The sequence below is a fragment of the Cygnus olor genome, chromosome 2 (assembly GCF_009769625.2).
Source record: "Cygnus olor isolate bCygOlo1 chromosome 2, bCygOlo1.pri.v2, whole genome shotgun sequence".
NCBI lineage: Eukaryota > Metazoa > Chordata > Aves > Anseriformes > Anatidae > Cygnus > Cygnus olor.
Window position 1 is genome coordinate 126389999 of NC_049170.1, and position 19257 is coordinate 126409255.

Consider the following 19257-nt stretch of genomic DNA (forward strand, 5'->3'; position numbering starts at 1 on the left):
AATAAAATTAAACCCTTAAAAAATATATCTCATTCATAAGAAGTGTTAGGTAAGGTTAAAAAAAAAAAAAAAAAGGCTTCGTGTGCCTGGAGAATGAATAAATTGACATTTCCAGCTGCAGTAAATAAAATTATAAGTCTCTAAAGGTACAGATCTAGTAAGATGGTATCGTCTTGGAATGAAGTTTGCAAAGCACTGAACTCACTTTTTAAAATAAGGTGTTCATAATCAGTCACAAGCAGCAATTCTTCCTTCAGCATACCTAGTTATAATGGGCACCTGGTATGCCAAAGAAATGAAAAAGCTAATCTTTTAAGAGGATCAGTATACATACATAAATATATACAATCTTTAAAGATGCAATAGGTAGATGTCACATTTAAGTCCTATCATTGGCTTGCTAATTTCCCTAAAACACTTGAGCATACATTCTAAAATACCTAATATGCGTAATTGCTCCATACATGCCATTAAAATATTATACCCTATTATCCCTATCACAACATAATCAGCATGTAAAACTCAGACATTCTTCCCTGATGAGATAATTCTGGTTCTCTCGAGAGCTCTACATCAATGTATTTATTCACTCCTGTGCACAATTAAAATTCTACTACAGAACAGAGTATGACATTTAAATAATGATTTTCAATACAGAAAACCTAAACTTCTTATCTTGCAGCCCAAAAGCACACTTCAGAATCTAATTTTTGGAAATACAGCACTTATTTTCTAATGCTTGGCCTAGTGTAGTGTTATAATTCCATTGTGAAATTACTATTAACTTAATAAATCACTGCTTATGATGGCACTTAAATCATACTGTACGCTAGTAAACAATATTTTCTTTTCAGTATGTTAAAATACTTGCCATATATCTTTAACACTCTGTATAAGAATTTATAATTGCTCCTTCAAGATTTCAAATTGTCTAATATTATATCAATTTGCAATCAATTATACAAATAAATTTGTGCAAAGTGAAGCAAATAGGTCATCTCTTTTACTTTTTTTTTTCAATCTATGAACAACTACAAAATGGTAAATCTAAGTGCAACTCACATAAGCAGAATACTGACTTAGAGCTAGACAGTGAAATCAGACTGAACTTTTTCAATGAGTTTTAAAAATGCCAGTAACATCATCATTATTATTGCTGTTATTACATAAAGAACAACATATAGGAAATTCGCTGATTCATTTACTTGTCTGTATCTTGTATTAAGTTAGGATGGGTAAACTGAAGTTCTAAATGCTACTGGTATGTGTTGGCATTTGTTCACTTTATACAAACTAAAAAAATGACTGCTGAAGTTTAGAGTTTAACCTAAAAAAAATAAGTATGTCTCTAGGTTGAGATCTGAAAACCCAATTAGGTAATACACAAATCAAGTGATCCTTTGGAGATCACAACTGTAACTTCGTCCTTTGTATTCAAAATGTAAATCAAGCCTTCAGCAGTTTATAAGAAGACAAAATACTTTCCCTCTAACTTGGATGACAAGAGAACTGTTCTGATTAGAGCTTTCTGGAAAGCATTGGATAAAAAGAAGATTAAAAAACATTAACTTGTGGTATCTGGAAAAATGTGTGTCATAGGCCAAAGTTATGATAGATGATTGCCTGCCTGTAAACCCAGCCTCTCTATATGTCAGGAAGGGTTCCCTCTGAGCCTGGGTGAGGAGAGCATCAGCTTTCAGGTTCCCGCTTTCGATTATGCCTAAACCCAAAGACATGTCTCTACACGCAGGTCAGATGTTCCAGATCCATATTTGCCTGTCTTCATACTATTTCTGGGCAAGAATGTCCAAGCTCTGCAGCTCACTGGAACAGTTGCCTACTAACCTCTCAATCCATAACAGCCTGATCCAGACTGTCATGTACACGACACTCCTTAGGCCCGACCAGGGTCACCAGGAGATCTTCCAGACTCAGTACTTTGTCAGCAAGAGCAGATGTTTTGAGCCTGAGGCATAGCCAAGCCAAATTACCCACAGTTTTGGTGGAAGCCTGTCAAGATGCTGGGCAGCCTGAACTTCGAAACCACCAAACCAGAACTTTGAGTTTCTGGGATGGATGGGCGGAACCTGCTCTGAAGCCACAGACCTTGGGAGCCAGGCAGGCCCTGCTAATAATCGTGATGCCCAAAAGAATGACAAACTGCAGATCCAGGAGGCCATGTTCTTTCAAAAACAAAGTGTCTGTGGCATATTAAAAATAAAAATAATAAAAAAAAAGTTCTGCTGAACTGAAAGCCTTAATTTTTGGCCAGGTCTAGTCCTTACATGAAATGCAGGCTCTCTTCTTTCCCCTCCCTGCATATTTCTCTGAAGAGCTATGGTGATCCACAATCACAGAGCCACTCTGCTCACAGAACATGCCCTCTCCTCTCTTGGACAGGACACAATCTTTCAGTTTAGAGCTCCTTAGAAATAAGGACAGGAACTATGTTCTCTGTGTCTTAGCAGCACTGAAACATTGCTGGAGTTGTGTGGCAAACCAGGAAGAAACACCAGCATTTCCTTTCTCAGCTTTCCCCTACTCAGTGCTCATGATCTGTTGTCTAGTTACACTGTGTGGAAATCCCACTTCAGATCTGAACACTCCTGTGGTAAAGGCTGTAAGAGTAGGAGGAGCAGGGGAAGCCTGTTGCTACAATGCCCTGCAGACCAGCACAGGAAGGATCCTTTTCTGGGGCCCCTCTGCAGCACACCCAGGGCAGTCTCCAGCACTTTGCCTTGATGTACCACCCATTATAAGCACAACTGCTCTCTCATGTATGAAGATAGACTACCGTATAGATATGGACACTTACACTTGTGTTGGGAGACATGAGATAAAGTGGCTTGCTATGGGGCAAATGCAAAGAACCAAGTTTATCCTCTGAGCTTCTTGCTTCTATGAACTACTTGCATCAGTAGTTTTTTCCATACTTCAAAGTTCTGCAGTGAATAACCTGCTAAGGTTACTCACTTACTGCTAAGACCGTAACATATCAATAATCTACCATCCCCAAGCTGTGGTTGATTAACTTCCATTAAAGTCACTGACATTAACATTCACGTGTCAAGAAGTAGCTATCAGTCTACTATGCATCTGGTCATGCACATCAAATGAAAATACATTGAACTTTATTAAATATGCTGATAAGGTATATTAGTACTTTCTCTTTCTGTGCTGGATAAAATGAAATATAACCAGAAATCAGAAACAGATTTGGAAAATAACTAGCATTGTTATATTCTTCAACAGATCTGAAAAATCAGTCCTTTATATGTAACTCACTAATGGCATTTCTTATATCCAAAAAGTATCAGTTACATATAGCTACCTTAATGAAAAATTAAAAAAAATACTACTATAAAATTTAAAGAAATCATCTATTTTACTGTAAGTATATGTATAAAAAATACTCCGCTAAGGAATGGAATAAAAAATAAAGCACATTTAAATAATTTCATTACAGTGAAAGATGCCAAATCATCTGTGAGTGGTTTCTTTTTAGATGAAAAGAAATCAAAATATAGGACAGATGTTGGACAAACCACATTTGAGGTCTATCACACACTGGCATTTTTCAAATGATTTTGGCTCATCTATTAAATAAGGTGTATTTTGCTTGATTTTGAAAAGGGAAACATCAGGAAATATTTAAAGGCCAATTGCTGCCAATTAACTTTGATCAGCAAAAGTTGCATTTGAATCTTTTAGATTCTTTTGCCTGTCTGGAATAACACACTATTCTAAAATCTAGCAAAACAACAACTTGATGATTAATGTGTGTTGGCAGCCCCACCACAAGCTTGCTTAACAGCTGGATTTTAAATAAACAGCTGTCTTCATTATGATGGGAAAGAAATCTGACTGTTTTCATGTTTTCTTGTTATTAAAATATGATCAGAAATTGCTTTTTCCCTTTTAAGATGAAACAGCCAGGCATTATGGTGACAGTCTCTTTCAGCAGTTTGGATAGTTTTAGAACAATCTCACAAGAACCGCCAAACCATAGTCTATGTAGGCTGAAAAAGCCCTTGGCATGCCGACACCGACTCCTCACAGCATGCCGCAAGCGAGAGGCATGAGCAGCAGAGAAACCTTACTACATAACAAATTGTACCTGCCACTGGGGAAGGCAGAAGACCCAGGGTAATAGGCCACGGAGAAGGACAGTATATACGACATTAATGATTTCCCTTGGGTTTAAGGTAATACTTCCCCACAGTGGGATGTAAGTGAGAAATCTGTACCCAGACATTGACTGTTTATAGAAGCCAAAGTTTAATATTTAATGGTCTGTGCAGACTATTGCATTCCAGTATTTATAGAAGCTTTTGGTGTATCCACTTCTAAAACTTGTCTACTGTGGTCATAAACACAAAGACCCGTGAGGAAAAAAAACACTACCGCTTCAACTATTGTAACCTTTGAATGCCAACACATTTAGCGTAGGTGTTATTGTATATTTAAATGACTAAATTATACAGATATTTTCTAAACATTTTCATATTAAAACTGTGAAACCAAAAATAATTGTCAAACCATCTAATAATACATAAAAAGAAACAAATGTTAATTAAACTCTATTTTGAAATAATGAACACTTACTTCTAAATCATTAAAGAATAGATGAGTGTCTGCCAAATTGAAAATCATCTCTTCCATTCGGAGTCCAAGAGACACTGAGGTTGGTGGATCCTTAAGAAATTAAGAAAGTATACCATCAATACTGTATGTAAACATACATACTAGAATACAAATGACAGGAACTGTTTTTCAAGAGAAATTATCTGATGGATGAAAAGTAACATCCACATGTTCATTACCATTTCAGCTACTCTTTAGTCTTGTAATCATGTTAAGATAAACCTAAAAAATATGACCAACTCAACTGGTACCATGATTCCACAGAGGAACCTCTGTGGTCACACTTGTGTTGACACAGCCTTGTGTGGTCACGCTTGTGAGTCCATGTAAAGGATCACTGCCCTCTGTACAGAAAGGGAAGGATTCTACTAGAAGCAAATTCATTTCACCCAAAACGTATCCATATTTTTCAACTGTTTACAAGTTTTATGATAACTGGGTGCATGATAATGCTATCAGTACTGAAAATAAACTCTCACTGGCCACAAGTGATTTGTCCCTGTGAACACCTAGGGACTTTAAAGAAAATCACCATTAATATTTTATTTGCAAATAGCAATTATATTTAAAACCACTCCTTGATTCTACACAAAACCATACTTCAATTATGCTTTCAGTTGGGCCCACCCATGCAGAGTGAACAAATCTATTGTTATTAATACATAACACACTTTAACTTCTCTACAAAAATTACCATAACAACTTATTCCTTACTGAGCTAATAAACTCAAAAAGCATGTTCAGCATTGTGGTTACCAAATGCATTGCAGATGTTTGTCTTGTTTTGATATTTTTTGTATGTGTTTTATGTATTTTCAATCTGAAAAAAAAATTGAAAAGAAAACCTAATATATACATTTGATATACAGTTTCTCATTTATAATGCCAAGTATATCCAACCACACAGAAGCATGAGTTTGAAAGAACATGCTGTATTATCTCATGACACCCTCTATTACCAATATTAGTTTGTTAGGAGTTATATTTTAAATACAACTGCAGAAGTGACAACCCATACTTTACTTAAAATAAGTTAATATTCTAAAACTGATGACAACTCAGAGTTAAAACCAAAAGACGTGGTCCGTACTTTCCTTTTCCACCTCTCAATCAAATTAATAGGTGTTTCAACATGATCTCTGAACTTTCAAACATTTTTCTATAACTGCTGGTCAAAAGGTAAAATGTGTCAGTAGCAAACAGCTGGAAAAGAATGGTGATCTGGCAGCCTGTTTACTTTCTAGAAATGCCAAAATCCAAGTAAAACTAACCAGAGAAAAGAGTTTTGGAAAGAAGCATTTAGCAACAAACCTATATGGAACAGTCAAAACAACTATGTTTGCACTCACACACACTAAGAGCAAGTAAGTTTTCTAGTATCAAAAAAATAGCCCTCATAAATGGGACAGAAAAAATGCATCATGCCCTTTTGTTCACTATAATGACACAGCTTCTAAAAATAAGACTTCTATTTAAGTTCTCCCACCCCCCCAAAAAAAAAAAAGAAAAAGATTATTTGGCTTCCTAATTCAAATAGAAATACTTTAAAATATGAGCAAAATTATTCTGCCCCTCTATTTTCATATCCCCCTGTTTGTCTTCCTTTATGTTACTTTTGTAGGCATGTGAGGTGGAAACCAGGTGATGTTTTCTCCCTGGACAGGCCTGAGGTTACTTCCCTGTCACATTCCTGCCTATCTTTGAGCCTGGCTACAACCCTGCCATTCTTCATAGCTCTTGTGGCATTTTTTTTAAACCAAACAAGGATTTCTATTTTCCCTAAGCACTAATGGAATTCACACCACAGAATGCTCTGCTCTAGGTAAGAGGAGTTAGATCCAGGACTAAGTGTCTAACATGTAAATGACGATCTTGATCTACATCTTGATCATCAAGTGATAACACAACATTGTACAATGAAACCCATTTTTAGCTTACATTCGTAAATAGGAACATCATTTTGAAAAGCAGGATAAATCAGCAGACACAGCAGGACATTGGCTATGAATCCATACAGTTAATTTTAAACGAGTAGCTGTGAATAAATACGCTAATTTCAACTTATGCCTGACTTACAGTAAAAAGTTCTGTTAAGCTTTTTATCACATATTTGAGTCTGAAAAAGATTTATTTATTTTTTGTAAAAAATTCTGTAGACCATGTCACTCAAAGGTATTTTTAAATGGTTGACAAAAAAGAATGTGGATTTCTCTAAAGTAATATTAAAAGAATGTCATTTACTAGGCTAATTTAATTAGGAGAAAAACAAATAAGAAAATCATTGGCACCTACTGAAAATGTCAGATTAAATACCATAAAAATGAAGAGAAGAAACAAAACAGGTTTCTTTTCAAAGAAGTCCTAATTCTTTGATTAAACTCAATCTTGTTCTATAGAAAGTTCCAATTAGCATAAAAACTGAGTTCAGCTGCAGCTCTGGATACCCACACATTTAACAGATGCGAAAGCTTTATCTGTGTTAGTGTTTTAGTTATCTGTGTAGTTACAGTCTTGCAACTGCTCTTGTAAAAAGCACAGGAGCCTTGGTTTATGGCACTGCAGTAGATTATACTCTGCTGCCAGTCATTACAGTGATGGCTGAAAACTAATAAAGACAAGGCTAGAATAAAGTTTTTTTTTTTTTTTTTTAAATCCTATACCAAGCCTTCTTTTGCAATTTTAAGCCACTAATTGCTAACTAATTATTGTGAGGTGTCACACAATGAGGAGGAAAGCCATCAATCTGTTCTTGTTTATCGGGATTTGCAGGTTCAATCTGAGTGTCTTTTCAGGTATGGTCAAAATCAGGTACAAATCTCTGGGGGAGGTACAGTTTAGCCAAAGAAAAGAAATACCAATGTCAAACTGCTTAAGCAGGCCTCTTGTTTTGAATACTGGTATTGGAGCCAAAACATTGTCTATATGTCATTTCTAAATTCTACCCACTTGATTTCTTTGTTTTGCAGAGAAACAAGAAGCTGAAAAACAGGAAAGTTCACTTTGGGTACAAGGCTTATTTTCCACTTAAGCCTACAGGTCACAAATGAAGGGTTAAGTGAAACCAGGCTTTGTGTTTCTCAATCTCTAAAATATAATAAACCACATTAACATAGCTTAAAAATTAAAGAAGAATTCCTTTAAAGCATCTGAATATATATGCTTTCACAGAGAACGGAAATGTGAAGACCACAGCATTCTAGTGCCAATGCATAGCAGTATTTCCACCTGCTTCAAGATGCTAAAGAAGGGTTCCAACTTTTTCCCAAATTCCAAAACTTCTTAAGTTGACATCTGGCTCAAAACTAAGTTTGTAGGTGTTAAAAGCCCTAATGTCAAGTAAAGTAACGATAACATGACATTCGATCAACAGATCTCTCTATACATACAGAAATGTCCAAAAGCAAACTGATTTTTTTTCTTCTCTTCTGGACTTCCAAATCATTTTCCTCTGCTAGCTTCATACATATCTGTGAAATCCACAGAATTCTAAACAACTTTAAATAAAAACGTAGCAGTTTATACTGCTGCGCAACACCAAAAAAGAAGCGCGTTATTTTGTTCCAATGCTGAAGGACAAAGGCAGGGAGAAAGCAGAGCACAATAGCAGCAGAAGGAGAGCAGGTGATAAATAGGAAAGAAAAAGGAAGAATATAGAGAAAAGGGTGGCATAACCAAGATGTTATGAGGAATGAGGAAGAGAATAAGGAAAAGAAAACCTATCCCTTCAGCAACAGGGCTGCTCATCATTCATAGTCATTCACCATGAAACTCACTCAGGCATTATGAGAAGAGCTGAGTGCCAAGCTGCCAAATCCCCTATTTAATTAGGATATTTTTGTTTGTTTGAACTTTCAGCTTTTGTATTTTAATGATTATGTGAGCAGCTTAGATTTAATTTTTAAAAGAGCATTTCTAGCCCTCACCACAGTGTAGAAACACATAAGGGGTGAGGTTAAATTGCTAAAAAAGCAAGTGAAAACTTTAATTTTTTCCCTAGAGTTCTGATTTTAAAGGCCAGAAATCAATAGGAAACACTCTAAAAATGTGCACCTCATGCTGCTGCAAATAAACTTGAACTCTTATATGACAGTCAGTAAGCCAAGAGAAGCCACAATATGAGTGAAACTTTAAGAAAATAAAGCAACAATGGCATGCTTGCACAACTATCTCTAGAAGCCAAGGACATGCACATTGCTGCCCTTCACCAAAAAGTTATATTTATCTACAGTGCATAATGCATTAATTCTTAGCATAAACACTAATGCCATAATCCTTCTTAACATCAAACTTTCTGTTGTTAGCAGAGATGATATCCTGTAGTTCCTTGTTATGTGTATATATGTGCTGTAGTATAGCAACAATTACAGCAAAAAGACAGTTGTCTTTTAGCGATGTGTAACTATTTATTATTCTGCCATATGCCATGCAACAAGAGGTGGCCACGTAAAGGCTACATCTCAAAAAAACAGTGTCAACAGCAACACTACTGCCATCAGAAGGCACCCCTCTCTTGCAGCATGCATATCTATGTGTCTTTGCAGCTGAATACCAGACACTTTCCTCAGCCTCAAGCATCCAGCAAAAAAGGTGTTTATATTCAGGACCCAATTAATGAACCAAATGGGAAAAATATGCTCACACAAGTACTTCTCAGCCAATGAGTAATTAGCCTTTTTCAGCATTTATTTATTTACTTATTTTGAGAACACTGGGATTTGTTCTCCTCTTTTTGAACTGTCACAGATTTGGTGATTTTTCAGTGCCACACAAAAGCTGGTTTTCGAAGGAGTTTGACATATACTCATAGAAAGGCTGAGAAATGGAAAACAACTTTTTGTAAATGTTTATTAGTCTATAATACTTCTGTTTATATGTATTGACAATAATTTTCAAAAGATCTAAAGTTCTAGTGTCTTTTTAACTATGTAAATATAATCTAATAAAACCTAAGAAACCAAGACTGCTTTTAATGCACATAATGAAAAAAAACACTAATTATTTTCCTCAAGCAGGCAGGCTGCTATTACAGAAAACACTTCTGAAAATACACCACACCACCTGAACAAGCAAGAAGGGTTACAAAGAAATACTGCTTTAGATTTTCATAATGCAAAAAGCTATTAGAAGGAATTAAGAACCTAAACCAGACAGAGACTGGACTGAATCAGAAGTAGCTTTGCCCTTCACTCAGCTCTCTATAGAATAAAACCTTTTACGACAAATACAAGTTTTACAAGAAGACAATGTGATTACACAAAGCCAGACAGAACTACCCAGTTATTCTTCATATGATAATTTTTGAAGATTAACAAAAAAAAACAAACAAAAAAAACCCCACCACATTCTTGTTATACCTCACTTGAGGTGAGCATGAAAGGGCATAAAACAGATTTTAGCACAAGCTGAGACATTAGCTTTCAATACAATCCTGGAAAAACAAAGTCTGATCTCACTGGGGCATTCCAATCATAAATTGTTCTTATTCACCTAAGACCATGTTTCTCTTCTGAGAATTACCTAGGAAACCCACAGTCTGCGGGCATATTCATAAGTTCAGTTACGATTTATAGACTGTGCATAATAGAAAGATTTGACTCATAAGCAGACTTTCAAAAACATCAGTCAATGCATAGAATAAAATTAAAAAAAAAAAAAAGCTGAGGTAAAATATTTTAGACTAATCCATCTGTATCCAGAAGTATTCTTCCTCTTGCCTTCTCAGTACAGAGTACAGTCCAGTACTGATTTCTCAGGACAAAAACGTTATTTTAGTGCTCACTTGTGGAAGTTCTTCACTACCTCAGAGGAGTTAACTCTTTGCAGATTTGGAAGATATCAACAGGTTTCTCACACTCCATACCTACAAACAAAACCTAAAGTGGTCAAAGTGTTACTCCCAAAACTGTTTAATTATTTAATGAAGATAGGACCTGAGTAAATGCAAAGAATGGGCACACGAAACAGCTTTACTCCTTGAATTTTTACGTCTTCAAACACCACTAGCGGTTTGTCCCTGAAAAGTAGACTGATGTTCTTGTCTTTTCTGCGTACCACCCATAAAACAGTAAATATTACTGAAAATTTCCATTAGTTTCTTGACACTTACCCTTCCATATCTGTTAGCATAGGACCCTGTAAGCAAGGAATGGAAATGATGATTGTCTCATCCAAATCCCAAATGAATACTCTCTGTAAAAAGAGAATCAAATCAACGTGTTCCTCTGTGAAGCTGATACTTGAAATGGAAAGTTAAAATTTGAATCAGTAAGCGCACAAATGAGAAAATTGTATTGAAATGGTTATATATTAAAACCATAGTTTCCTTGCCATTTATTTTCAGAACTAACATCTTTTTTCCAGAAAAGGGTAATACAATCTGTTAGCTTTTTACTACAATTGCTATTATATCAAATTATTCCATTAGAATAAAATTATAGTCATTGTCAAATACACACAGAAATGAGATTGTACAATATATTGTTTTAAAGCCAGATGTGAGATAGAAACCGAAATAAGTGAAGAGAAGCCTCTGAAAATTAAAACTTTTGCATTTGAATTCTATATTTCTGTAAGTCTTAAAAAGCAAAGTTCATATAACTACTCTTGAAAATGATGTCTAACATGAAAATAAACCAGTAAATTGTTGCTAAGCAGTTACATCCCCTTAATCTACTTTCATTTTTAATGGAATTTATGCACCTGAAGAATAAAAATTGTGAATTCAGATGTTGCATGCGTAAGAATTTATGGCATCAGTAAATAATTATTTTGCTTACAGCCAGTGGAAAATATGTGCTTTAAATTTGTCCTCTGACCACACACAAAATGATGTTTTAATGAAGAATAAAGTGTTCAAATACAAGTATTTAAACTCTTGGTGAGATTGTATTTCCCATGATGACAAATGGGCTAAGCTTTTGGAAAGGATAAGTAATGCAGTGTGGACACTCATAGCTGTGGTGTGTCATTGGAGATGTGTTCTCAACATAAAGCATGGCCACTGAAGGGAATGTGAACTTAGCATGAAAGAATAAAAACCGCTATTGTGCTAGAATGTGTCTCCTGTCCAAAGAGAAACACTGACATGGGAGAAGCTTTTTTTTTTTTTTTTTTTTTTTATCAAAAGGAAAAAGAAAAGCCCAATATTTTTCAGAGAAAGTAGATGCTCTTCATGAAGAAATTTCTTCAGAATAAAAACTCCAAAAGTCTTCCAAAAAAAAAAAAAAAAAGGAAAGAAAATAAGGGCTCCAATGCCACTTTATTTTTCATTTGTAAATGGTATTTCTCTCTGCAAACTCTGCAAAATAAAGATAAAAAAGAGAGTCTATAACAGGTCAAAAACATCTAATACAATATACCTCTAGGTCAGAATCTGGTGGTGGTGAAGGATTATTGTTTCTTCTGCCACGTCCACGTGATTTTCCATCTGAACTACGACGCAATCTATCTGAATCCGAATCTTTAATAGGTGTTGATGGACTATGGATTGTACTGTATTCTGCTGTATTAAAGAAACAAAATGTTTACTTTTTAGTTTAAACTTCAAAATGTTCAACTTGCTTTTTAGATGTGACACTAAAAACAGGATGTTCACAAAAGAGTTCTAACTAAAATAATTACAATGGCAAATGGCACTACTACATAAATTAATTTAATCAGGTACAGGTTATATATAATAATAAAGACAGAATAATTTATTTCAGTAAACAAATAAAGAATGAGTAAGTCCAAAAAATTTTCATTCCTTCAAATCATAAAAGAAGATCATATGACTTCATAAAGAAGATCATGCTCTAAAATAATAATAATTTTAAGGGATACTAGCTTCATATTAATTCAATTCTAAGTTTTCAAACATGCTTTAAGATGATCATCATGATGACTGGTAGAAAAAAGAAAAGTCCATGTCTAAAAGAATTAACATGTAAAAAGTGAAATGTAAATGTTTAAAAATATTTTAAATTGCTTGCCACTTTAGCTTTAGATGACTATATTTGAGCCTTTTGAATAGAATTATTTCTAAATATAGTATGCATTTTTATTGTTTTCTTAGGGCAAGTTCAATGAAAACATGCATAAACCGTGGAGATAAATTTAAAGTAGTCTTCAAAGGCTTATCAATACTGTACTTTTTCAATGAGTATATTCAAGAACTGTATTGTACACTAATTACCATGCTTCAGAAAATATTTACTGTCATTTAACAGGTAAGAAAATAACGAAGATTTACTTATGCAAGAAGAAAAATATTTTCCTGAAAACATGCCAATTGTAAGATGTTTTGCTATTCTTAACATCCACACACTCAGTAACAGTGAAGTGCTTGAACGTTAAGAAAGCAGACAACCTAAATTATCCTTCCTTTCTCATATAATGCCTCTCAGAAAAGCAACAACACATTTTAAAATCTCTTTTCAAGACTTTGTTTTGCATCCTTAAATTCAGAAAGAAAAGACTATTTTATTTTGATGGCTTTTTTTTTTTTTTTTTTTCCAAAAATAAAAATATATTTCTGTGAAGGTAGTTAGAATTTTCAACATATGATATATTTAACAATTTCATTTCTCAGTTAGCATTAACTACTATTCAGAGTTCAGTAGATGTGTATATTTGTTTGTCAATATTAATTTACTTTTCAATCAACCTAGCCCATGGCATTCTACTTTGAACAGACAGGTATAATTCTCACACAAGTGATCCTTTTTCCTAAAAAAAACATCCTGTTGAGGTCAAAGGTTAGATTAAGGAGGAGACTCTGGACATCTGTGTAACACCACATACTCACAATTACTCAAATAATAATGTTTGCTTGTGCTCAATTACAGAAAGAGGTCTCAAAGTTCTCATGTTCAGCCTTCAAAACTACACTTAACTAAAATTCATATATATTATCTATTTTGTATTGTACTTTCAGTTAAGTCTCTCAGGCTATGTTAAACAAAGTTGAAGTAACAACTTAGTATTCAACACAAGGTAAAAGTCTTCAAAAGACACTCAACCTGTACTGAAAAGAGTGATTCTATGTATGTGCTTAACAACAAAAAAGTTGACACAGCTGTGTCAGTCTACATAACTAAAGGCAGAAACTGAATCTTAGAATATCATGTACATTCCAATAATTATTTTTTTTCATGAAAATGAACACTTCAAAATTATTCAGATTAATATATTGAGTGCTGATTGCCCTCACCTACTGTACTAAAACTTAAATAAGAAAACAAATAATTCAACTAGAAGAAAATTTCCCAACATTTTAAACTTAAATGAGTTTCTTGTCTGCTTTACATTATTTTACTGGGTTATAACTTATTTCAAAGCTTTTTTGCATTGTTTATTTTGCTTTTCTTTTTTCTTAAGGCTTTCGATAATTTAAAAACAAACAAACAAACAAATAGATCAGAATTTGTTCAGCAGGTATATTGTCCAATAATACTTTAAATATGTGCTCTAAAATTCAGATGTAATGAGAAATTGCATTTCCTATTGACTAATTAAAATTAGGGATGCTCTTGGCCTCTGACAATATTTTTAGGAGTGAAACTTTAGATCCAGTTTATTAAATTCTTCTCACATACATGTGCCTAAAACTTAATTATTAAACTTGGGGTAGTGATAATAACAACAGATTAAAAAAAAAAGAATGGGTAGCATGGAAAAATTATAAGCAAAACTTCACGACAAATAAAAACTAGTGAAAAATGAGTGTGCAGAGCAGAGCGTGGTGAGTGCAGGGGAGGTAGTCTATCCATAGGAGCATTACAGCTTTCCACTTTCACAGAAACACATTCATGTATGTATACTGCATTCAAGATTTCAAACACTTGGATGCAATTTTTGGTGAAGATTCATTTCCATGCTCCCTTTACAGATGCGAGGCATTTGTCTGAAAGGGCCAGATCCTAACCTGACAGAAAGGCTCCCAACCCCACCTGGGGATCCTAAGGTTGGTAGGGCACACAGTAGCCTGCCTTTTTTGGACCTACTGTACCTGCACTGTTCCCAACAGAGATGTGCTTCTCTTGTTCTTACAGATCTCTCTGGGCAATCTGCTCTGCTGCTTTGATAGCTATGCCATGACAAATAATACAACTTTAGCATTCCTTTACAGCAATGAACCTCCGGGAAACAGAGAAAAACTCTTCCTTTATTGAATCTGTGTGTATTTGAACAGTTTTCCCTTTGTTGTAAGGGTAATCCTTCCCTGATGGTCCTCTTTTCTAGGCTCTGATTATTGTTCTATTATCTCTCCAGAGTGGACACAGCAATCCAAAGCAAAGTAGAGCAAAGCTGTGCTTCTGTGTCTCACAGGCTACTCTTCCCTGGACTCCACTTAACAGGGGACAATTTACATTTGCTGTGATATTTTTAATAAATGTTAATTTCACCATCCCCAGATCAACTTCTGAGGAAAAAGCAACACTTAACTGGTTGTTTCTCAAGGATTTGGCCAAATACTACGCAATGAACTGGACACACAACACTGCTAATAATCAGAGCTTCTGCACCTACTTAGGAGATAGCCGCTGCGACCATTCTGCTACAGCAGTGCAACAGATGGCAGTAACCAATGGGTGAAAACGTGACATAGCGTGTGAGAAACTTGCCCATGTATGTAAAGGGAAACCATAGCATGTATTCTTTGGATTAAGGCTGCTCGACCTGTGCAGCCTCAGTGTGTGCGGCTGGGTTACCAGCTCACCGACCAATGGTCACTCGCAGGTCCTCATAAGGAAAGCCAATTAAAGAATTCAGTATCCAGCTGAGCTCTGAGCCTTGACGAGCCCAAGCCCTGACAAATTCTGGAGCAAGAAAAACAACAGCGGCTGAGGGTACTCGGTGTGCCACTAGTATTTGGGAGTACTGAGAGTGGTCTGTGGGGAAAGGTAGGGCCTGGAAGGAGCTGCCACCATTCCCCATCCACATTTGTGCAGTTCATCATTCCTGCCTAAATGTATACCTCACACCTGCTCCTATTCAGATCACATCTCCATTTTTGAGTTCCTCCTCCTGTCTCCAAAGAACTCACAGCCCCCTCTCAGCATGGTGTCATCTACATATTTAATAGGCAAACACATTCTGTTCCGTCATCTAAATGATTAATGAAAATGCGGTCTGGTACTGGGCCCAAGACAGACACTGAGGAATGCTGCTGTAGCCATCCTTCTATTTTAATAGCGAGCTCTTACTGGCTTCTCTCTTGACATGGTTTCCTAAACAGCTTTATATCATTCTGCTGTAGTTTTGGCTAGATTGCTTTATCCTAGTTTGCTTTTAAGATTGTTAAGTGAAAAGGTCTAGTTGTCAGGGCAGTGAAAGCCTTGCTGAAATCAAGCTGTATAGCCACAGTACATATTACTGTTATGCCTATTATTCTACATTCCCTGATATGAGTATTAATTTGTTCAGCCTCAGCTGACTACATAGTAACATATTGTAATATTAGCTAAGGGAAATTACTATGTTTTTAAAGCACCTTGATTTAATTTTATCCTGTTCTTGGGCACACAAACACAGGGAGGTGCAGGAGAAAGCCCAGAGCCCTACAGAACCGTGAGTGGAAGAGTGGGAGAGGATCAGCTCTTCACTGCTTGCCCCCAAAACTCAAAGTACAAGGTCACCAAGGGAGCTGGTAGAAGTCAGGTTAAACAAAGAAGGAGGAGTTCAGACCCACAGCTAGGAGATTTGTGGCACCTTTCCCAGAAAATGACTTGCTCTCAAAAGATTACAAGGGTTCAGGAGGAGCCTGGAGATATCCTTGGAAGAGACACATTGAGGGCTGCTACAGCCATGCCTGCATTAGCGGGTAGTACTGTTGGGCTGTGGGGACCAAATGGGTGGTGACAGCAAACCCGAGGCCACACAGCCTGTTTTCTGGGACATCATTCCAGGCTAGGCCCAGCCTGGTGCCCTGACCACCCTCGTTAGGGCTGGAGAAATTAAGTGATGCAGGACACCTTTCAGGTCAGTTTGTCTGGTGGGGCGCAAGGACTGCTCTACTGAGCCAAAGCCTTCTCTGTCAAAAAAGACTCCTGCTCCAAATAAAATGCTAATGTAGTCACATCCTAAACATACAAACAATGGCAGCTTTGAAATCCCCTGAGATGAAAAATATCTAGAAGCTAGAAAAGCGCTCAGGGCAAAACCTATACAAACTTTGCCTGTCCTCATGGCTCTCAGGCTGTCTGCTTACAGCCACTGTGGCAGGTAGGGTACAAGGACGGTTGATTCGTCTCAACGACTACATTTCATTTCTGTGTGCTACATACACCTTCAAAACATTATTTTAATGTTGTAGCAACAGTTTTTCTGCATCCATTAATTGACACATATAATTTTAGATCTCTCTGCACTCTGTTCTAGGCTTTCTGTACGAAGTGTTACAGCTTGTTCCTGCTTCACACACTGAATTTTCTCTCCAACTTTGACTTGGACCAAGTGTAAAGACTCAATCTTGATTCTCTATACAGTAAAAAACAACCAAATAACAAACAAAACACAACAAATGAAAACAACTAACATCTTAAACCCAGATTCTATAAGTGTCTATCTCCTTTCCCAAGCCAGATAAAAACGACACATAACTCTGAAAAATAAAATATATTTTCAGTCTGCTCTACTGAAATACAGAATCATACTACAGTAGACCTTTAAACTGATGTCACAAGGAACGTATAATTGCAACTTGACAGCAGTGTCACAAGCATATACGTCCATGCCACACAGCACTGTATGCATTTTGATGGTTTTATGTCACACAGGAATATTTCCCATCACCTCATAAATTAGAATACTTCCATACTTATGAATAGACAATAGAGTCACAGAGAACATTTGCAATACAGTAATTTTGTGCTTCCTTTCATGTGTACAGAAATTCCCATAAGTAATTGCTGTATTTTCTTACTATTGATTTCACTAAACAGGAATAATATCAAATGACAAATCTGGGGAAAACTATCCATCCCCAAAATCTCAAAATCTCAAAATTACTCTAAAGTACATATTTAGGTATTTCTCACTGGTGAGTCTGTAGGTAGATTTATTGACAAAAACATTGCAAATTTCATCAGACTTTCCCTACTACACTGCAAGAGTATGCAAAAATGAGTAAATCCACATTATCAAAGTAATCCTATCTCATGTCACAATGTAAATTATACAAACAAGATGGGTCTAGGATAGCTAGTACAGCCAAATGTTTCTGCAAGTAGGTACATGTAAATTTTCCATTTATATTACATCTAGATTTCCCTCAAATTTTATATTTCATTTTGAATAAATATCTTAAATTCTCAGGCAAGCATTATTTCAGCTCCTGCTACTAAAATAAAAATAAGATACAGATAGTTTCAGTGTCAGTCTCATGCTATGATTTTCTGACTTTTGTATAAAGCTAAAAAAGATTTCATAAGCACTGTATCAAGTTCTTCCTTTATGCTCGTACATAAAACTGGACCAAAACTGAACAATGCATTTTCTTTTTTTTTTTTACTTTCTGTATAAATATGACTACTACATTAGTTGTAAGTAAAATTACTAAGAAAGTATTGCAAGAAATACAACAATGTCTGCTCATGAGAGATAGAAAGAATCTCTAATGTTATTTTGACCAAAAGCCAAAATCTTCTCCACGTGAAAAATGCATCTAAAGTTTGTCTATTGAAGACTATTAGCATACTATTATAAGTTTGACAGAAATCCTAAATCTCTGTTGATAAAAAAAGCTTATATCTATAGGCAAAAGGACTATTTTGAGGCTTGGGTGACCTTTTCATTATTCAAAATAATGTATTTAGTATAAATAGCAGTAGACATTGTGTATGACTATGTGCAACAACAACTCTCTTAACAGCGCCTGCAGTGGTCTGAAGCTTTCTCTCTCAATTTACAGTGCTGAAGGAAGAAAGATGAAGCACTCCTATAATGGACAGGTAGTACCTCCCTCAATTTCTTCCTTAGTCATTTTATGGTTTTAAATGATTTGAAATATTATTACTTTTAATCCTACAAAAAAAATCCTATTTATCTCTATATATACTGAAAGGTGCATTAAGTTTTTATCTTGTGATGATGAGTCAGGCTATATACTGTTGAATGCAATGCAAGAGTTAAAAGTTATACATTGTCAATGTAAAAAACAGAAGAACAACCAATATCAGAAAAGTAAAACCATGTTGTATTTTACCATTCATTACTGTATCCAATCTCATTTCAGTTTTTACAGAAGTTTCATTGTTTCCTTCCTATATAAATATACTCCAGATTTACTCTGCACTTTTATTTATGAAAAAGAGCAAATAATAGAACACCAGTAATACTGTGAATACACACTATATATTTCTGCACAGGTAGTAGTGAAAAGTTGCCTGTCAAGTATCTTTGCTCTGTTTATTTTCTTATCTTTAATTTATTGTTATGAAACTTAGTAAGGAGAAACTGTAAAGGTACTTCCCTTTCACAATACTATATACACTATATCCTTTTGGGATATGTTCAAGGAAAAGAAGTTTAGCCCTTAACAGCAAAATCGTGACCCATGGCTGAGAACAATGTTTGTTGGTTAGCAAAGAAATTGTGGGGTTTTCAATCTGCATTGGGAAGTACATGAATAAT

The 19257-nt window shown here is 35.4% G+C and overlaps 1 protein-coding gene across 1 annotated transcript in view; it reads right to left on the minus strand.

Moving 5' to 3' along the window:
* Positions 1-19257, minus strand: part of EYA1 (EYA transcriptional coactivator and phosphatase 1) — a 166783-nt gene that overhangs the window by 32442 nt on the left and 115084 nt on the right. The window contains 4 exon segments of the mRNA XM_040545966.1: positions 4606-4695; positions 10751-10797; positions 10800-10833; positions 12003-12145. Of these exon segments, the coding sequence (XP_040401900.1) occupies positions 4606-4695; positions 10751-10797; positions 10800-10833; positions 12003-12145 (314 nt within the window).